We start from the raw sequence: 6,317 nt of genomic DNA, 5'->3' as shown, positions 1-6,317 counted from the left end.
AGCTTTGCCAATGTTGAACGTGTTATCTCATGCAGAGTCAGGCAAAATGTAAAACTTCCCTATAACCAGTTCTTTATCACGCTAGACAATTTTGAAATTCAGAAATACCAGGTGACTAGGTTATTGTGGGGGGAAGATTAGAACATTTATGGTAAGAAGAGGGAATAAATGTCTTTGTCGTGAAAGAATGATTTCTTCATTAGTAATAGCAATTCGGATACCTGCCTTCCACACCCAGTTTACAGTGCTTTGAATTTTAGAGGAGCGGTTTTATGAACCATTCTGGAATTCCAAGGGAGAGCATTTTTGTTGATTCACAGTCCTATAAGATTTAAATAAGTTAACAACTTTTTTTTTTTTAAGTTCTACCTCTTGCTGATCACTTTGGGCCATAGATAGCTCCCATTATTAAAGATTATGTGTTTTGATTCTTATCCACAGCTGGAGAGTTTTGGGACCAGAGTTAGAAATGAGGAAATTATACAGATGTATGAATCATGTAGTATTAGAGGGCACTTCAGAGGGAAAATCGGGTGTTCAACAGTTGTCCAGCACCTCCAGTACTGGATAGTTTTAGATCTATTTTAATCTCCTTAATAAGTCCTATAGCTATGCAAGTGAGTGCATTTTGATAACTGCTGTGCCTAATTTGTAACAATTACTGTCAACCTTCAGTTAAGAGATTGTTCATTCCACACTGGCCCAGAAAAGAGTGAAATGTATGACTTGTGCGCATAATTTTATTCACATCATATTTCATACTGATTATGTATTGATGACATTGATTCATTTACTCTTTACAGCGCCACTTGCATGGATATTAAATCTTATTGACCACAGATGAATTTTAATTTCAGATTGGTGATAGATTTTTCCATCAGCTCTGATAGTATGTTTGACTTTTTCATCATTAACCCAGGCAATCACACAGCACTGAGTTATTGCATTGAAACAAAAAGTGCACACTTCACTTGGTAATTCTTTATGGATTTACAATAGGAACTTCATTAATGTCTCTTGTGGGGATCACAAAAAACAACATTTATCTGCAAATAGGAATTTAGCAAGCTTCAAAAATCTCAGGAAAAAATATTAGGCTTCTTTGTCTTCTGTAATGCATTTTCTTAATATTGTGTATAGGGAAAATGACTAATATTTGAAAACTATTTAAAATTATACTGCCATATTTTAATACTTTTATCATTTTCTCTTATTCAGGTTTATGGAGTGATTTTAAATGTATTTTCCATTGCAGTATTAGATAAAGGTTAATTGCATCAAAGTATGTGTAGTTTTCCTTATTTAGTTTACTAATATGGGAAGCTACATAGAATACTATTGTAAGAATGGAAGTCTGATTTTTTATTGTAAATTAATCAGTCACCATCAGTGAGCCATTTCAAGCTTCTTTAAGAAGTGCCAATACATATAAATACTTACAGATTTTTATGCTTTCAGCTGTAATTAAGTGAATCTATAGGGCACAGTTGAGGACAATAATGGGTAACAAATATCTTGAGTTATCATTTCAGTTTGGAGGCAAAGCCATTGGTAGTTATACTTGGTAGCTCCCCCGCCAAAAAAGAAGTACAAGAATAAAACCTACCACCTCCGATGTAAAATCGTAGTTTTCTACAATTACATCTTAAGTTTGTTGCTGGTGTTACACCATTTCTTGCCCTGATTTAGCAAGGCATAAAAAATGATAGCGCTACCAACGTGCGTGGTGAAAATTGAAGGATATAGAGACAAGGTGGAAAATGTTGTCGGACTGAATAGCACTGAATACAGGACACAGTGTGGTTAGCCTGGGACTAAGTGCACAGACGTGTAATAAGTATAAGCATGGTCTCACAGTACCATCTTACTGAGCATAAGAGGACGTAAGTTGGGAGGTGTTAGGGAGGAAAATTGGGAAGAAAATCTGGTTTACGTGTTTACAGCATGGCATGTATTGTGCCTTTCATATAAGTCCATACCTTTTGCAGGGTGGGAGAGGTAGGACATTGATTTTGCAATACAAGATACATTAGGCAATGAATATGAGACTGTCAGTGTGTATTTTCTTAATGTTGGAAGCCAAAAGGAGACAGGTGGCCTTCAAAAATTAATAGCTCTTAAAAGGCATAAGGAAAGATAACTTAAGGATGTGTTCTTATGAAACACTGGTGAGAAGCTGTGTTTTGGGGTTGATGTTAATTAAGAACATATCCCCATTGGCCTAAATGTCTCACATTTTTGCCCTTGGTGTTAGGCTCACCATGAGCCAGGTCAATTCACAAGGCAATTTTTGTAAATAAAGGTTTGGGATAAGCTGAACACGGTCCAGAGAGACATTAACAAGAGGGCACAGGGGAAGAGATAATGAAAACACTGCCTGGTGGAACATAAACTACTTTTTGGACTTAGAGAAGGCTTTAAAATGATTTTTCCCAAACCCTCTGGCACTTCTTTTCTGGAGGAGATGGGATGGGGAGAAATGACAAATAGCTCCATTTTATTATTTTCTTCTCTCTAGTTCTCCATATTTTTGGTAGGGAAAATTGGACATTAATTTTGGCCATTTTCCTTCTGTTCGCAGAACCAATTACGTTTTTAGTGCATGATGCATAATAAATATATCCAGGCATCCTCTGGCTGAAAAGTAATGAGTTGATTATTTGTACATCCATTCTTTAAAGGCAGCTAATTGTATGGAAAGTATAGGCCCCCGTCATCTGCCCCCTTTCAACTTTTATCCTCCTGAAATTTGTTCTCAGTGTCTGGGATGTATAGTTTAGTTGTTGTTCTGTATCATTGGCTTTTGTATATTCTGAGAAAAAATGATTTTGAGCTTTTAAGTCATATCATCTTTTGACTAAAATCTCAGACCACTAGTATTCCAGGATCTACAAAATCTTACAGCCTGTTTTGTCTAAAGGAGACTTGGCTGCCCTCTGGAGAATAATGTCTTGTAGAGAGCTATGTACATAGAATCAAGAATTGTGGCAGTGGCAATTTTTTTGTTTGTTTTGTTTGTGATAAATTTTGCCTGCTCTGGAATTCTTTCCTGCACTCAGGAGTGATTGTTCCATCTAGAATAATCTGTGTTTTTCAGTAAAATAAGAGATCACATCTCCTTGGTTGGAAGAAAATTTAGTGAGAGTTCTAGTTTGCATACCACTTCACAATTTACCCGTAGTAGTTATATAATTGGTGGTGTGTGTGTGTGTCCATCGTAGAGGACATTTGATGCTCATTTATTAAATATGCTTGCTGGCTGCTGCCGCATCTTTGTTCTGGACAGACAAATTACCTTTCTCACACTGAGCCTCTACTCTGGGGAATTAAGCCTCTACCACTTTAATTAGCTTGGAAGTAGGGGGTTGCAGCTCCTAATAGACTTCAGGCTTTTAGTAAGTTAGGGAAAGGGTGAAACAAGAACTTCCTGGGAAGCTCAAAATGTCATTTAAAAACCATAAAAACCTAATATATATTATTTCATTGCAGTAATTGCAAACAGATTGTATTTGACGACTGTGTGGAGTATCATTTCTAACTTAAACATTAAAGTTGGACTTCCATGGAACCAATTCTATAATTGAGGATGTCATGAACACATTATAAAAGTTTGATTCATATATTTACAATATTTATGTAATATTAAGTGGCATAGCAGACAGGAAATACTAAGAGTAGCATCTGAATATTTGTGTGTGTGTGTGTACATATGCATATACACACGTACCTATAGGTGGAGAAGGATATGGTGAATAAACATCACATGGGGATATTAAAATAATGATGATAATTGACAATATTTGTTTAGCTTTTATTAAGTGCCAGGCACTGCTGAATGTACTCCCCATATATTACATAATCCTTACTACAGTCTTATTATCCCCACTTGAAGGATGAGGAAACTGAGACCTACACACTTAAGTAACTTGCAAAAGGTTACACAGTTGTAAATATTAACACAAAACTTCTTGGAGAGAAGGGACTTGCCTTTAAGATCCAAGTACAAGGCAAGATGTTATAATTCATTCTTTTCAAAAAGAAACTTGCTTTTACAGAGTTCAGTAATTCACTGTAGAACTTTACATCAGAAACCTTCTAGTAGTCCATTTATTGTCTCATTTTCTCCACTGGTAAAAGTGCAGAAAATGTTATGCTTTAGTTCTTCACTGCTGGGGTAAGTATCGTAGAAAGCCTCTATCAAGTCACAGTTGGGAAGTAATCCAATAAAAGAAGATTAGTGAATGTAGGGAAGACAAAAGCAGTCGCGTTTGAGTTTAATATCTCTCAAATTTAGCATTTTAGCTAAGATGCCCATTTTTATTTCTTGCAGGTCTGCTAAAAGGTCAGAGTAATGCAGAATGCGTGCCTTCATCTCAGATCTTGTTCATCACAGGTGGATCCCATGTGTCTTCAGTAGACAAGTCACCTTTGTAGCTAGCACCAGTGCCAGCTCCATGCCATTGCACCTTCTTTAGTCTTGATTGCTCTTCCCGCATTTATGGGTGTATTAAAATGACTGAATACGAACATTAAGGACTCCATGAACCTGGGCTAATGGGAGACTGTAGAGAAAATGAAAAAAGATCCACCGGAGGACATCTTTGGGGGGGGAGGGAGCTTGGGAGGAGGGAAATGACTAATGAAGCTAATTAAAAGAAGCATTCAAATCTGCTTTCTACCCTCATTAACAATTAGCAGGGCACTGGCCAGAGTTTGTACCCTGTGTTTTACCTTAACAACATTCTGTTTGCTCTTTGTATATTTAAGTGTTGTAAGGAAATGTGTTTCAATCAAAACTGAACATGAGATAAAGGAAAGAGATGTGGCTTTTGTGATATTCTATCACAAACACTTTTATTGTATCTCTGTAAAATACATTGTATGTATGCATGTAAGTGTTTTTGTCCTAATGTTGCTACTCCCATGGCAAAGACAAAAAAAAAGAATGAAAAAAAGAAAAAAATTGGAAAAAAAATCAAGCTCATAGCAGCTACTGTGTAGAAATTCCCCCCTACTTCTAATTTGCTGAATGAAGAAAAAATCTTTTATTTGTGATATTTTCAGAGACATTTGCTCTAGTATGGTGTATTTAAATAATAAAAACTTAAAAGAAAAAATATTCAATGGAGTTTGGGTTTAAAAACTGCTTTTTCTTTTCTGTGTTTTGGAAAATTTTAGTGTTTTTGTTCTATACCAAGTTCACTTTAAAAAATCTTAGGGGGTCAAAGGAGGTGGTGCGTATGTTTTATTTAGCTCTGAGCCAATAAGGTATTCTTCAAATTACTTAACTATGCCATTTTTGGCAGGGGTACAAAGCCATGTTTCTAAAGGAGTCCTTTTTATAAGTTCAGGATATTCTGTTAACAGCACGTCATTATACTTCTGTATCACAGTGAATCTTTTGTGTTTATATATATCCATTTATTTGATTCTTCAACTATTTCATTTATTCTTTTTTCTCAATAGGAAAGCCTTGGGTATTGATGGAAAGCATGGTAAAGAATGTGGCATAACCGTCTTGTTCTCTTACCAAGTTTATAGCTTTTGAAGGAAATAGCAGTTCTAAAGCATAAGTTCCATTAGTGGTTAGGAACCCTGAGCTCTCTTCGGGTCGTCTTTGATGGGTGAAGCCGCCATTTTCTGCTGAGCTTTTAGCCTCATGCGGTCTGCTGTATGATTTGTTTATTTTGTTTTGTTCTTACACTCCTGTACTGACTCTGCCTTTCCATATGTTTGGGGAGGAGGATTTGGATTTCATTTAGTAGTACTCTTGAGATATTTCGTCGCCAGTTCTAGGCAGCAGAATCTCCCAACATGCACCTGCATTGCCCTCAGATTTGTCCTGCAGAAAAACGTTTAGGCCAAGGATTCAGTGGACTTGGGGCGGGTGCTGGAAGGAGGAGCAATCTGAAAGTCTGCTCTGCGAGGTTGTTGGATGTGAGCAGAACCCAACTGCAACTTCTCTCACAGGTTAATAAAGCCAGGTGTGTTCGTATTGATACTTTTAAGTTTTACTTTCTCTTATTCCAAAGAAAAGCTCCCATACAGACCTACCTTGTCTCTGAGAATAGGAATCGGTTCTGTAGAGGTCAGGCTCACCACATCTCAGCTGGCTGTCAGCTTCCCTTTGGGACCTCCTGCTCTCGGAGATTCCAGGCCAAGAGGAAAAAATGTTTTCTAGCTGAAGACCACCTATAAACCTCCTGTGAGAGAATTTAAAGGCAAAATGAATAGTTTATTAGAACTTTATAAAAAAGAACATGCAGAAAAAAAGTTACATAAACAATACCTGTTAGAGTTGGATCCTTGGGGAATTT

The 6,317-nt window shown here is 36.7% G+C and overlaps 1 protein-coding gene across 2 annotated transcripts in view; it reads left to right on the top strand.

Moving 5' to 3' along the window:
- The window catches only part of LMO4 (LIM domain only 4), a 17,089-nt gene extending 11,970 nt beyond the window's left edge, over positions 1-5,119 (top strand). For both annotated transcript variants that reach the window (XM_061411360.1, XM_061411361.1), the window contains exon 5: positions 4,331-5,119. In XM_061411360.1, the coding sequence (XP_061267344.1) occupies positions 4,331-4,339 (9 nt within the window). In that variant the 3' untranslated portion in view covers positions 4,340-5,119. The remainder of the gene's footprint in view (positions 1-4,330) is intronic.
- The last annotated feature ends 1,198 nt before the right edge of the window (positions 5,120-6,317 follow it).

The sequence above is a fragment of the Bos javanicus genome, chromosome 3 (assembly GCF_032452875.1).
Source record: "Bos javanicus breed banteng chromosome 3, ARS-OSU_banteng_1.0, whole genome shotgun sequence".
Lineage (NCBI taxonomy): Eukaryota > Metazoa > Chordata > Mammalia > Artiodactyla > Bovidae > Bos > Bos javanicus.
Note: the sequence above shows the minus strand (reverse complement) of the source record. Positions and strands in the feature narration are given on the sequence as shown.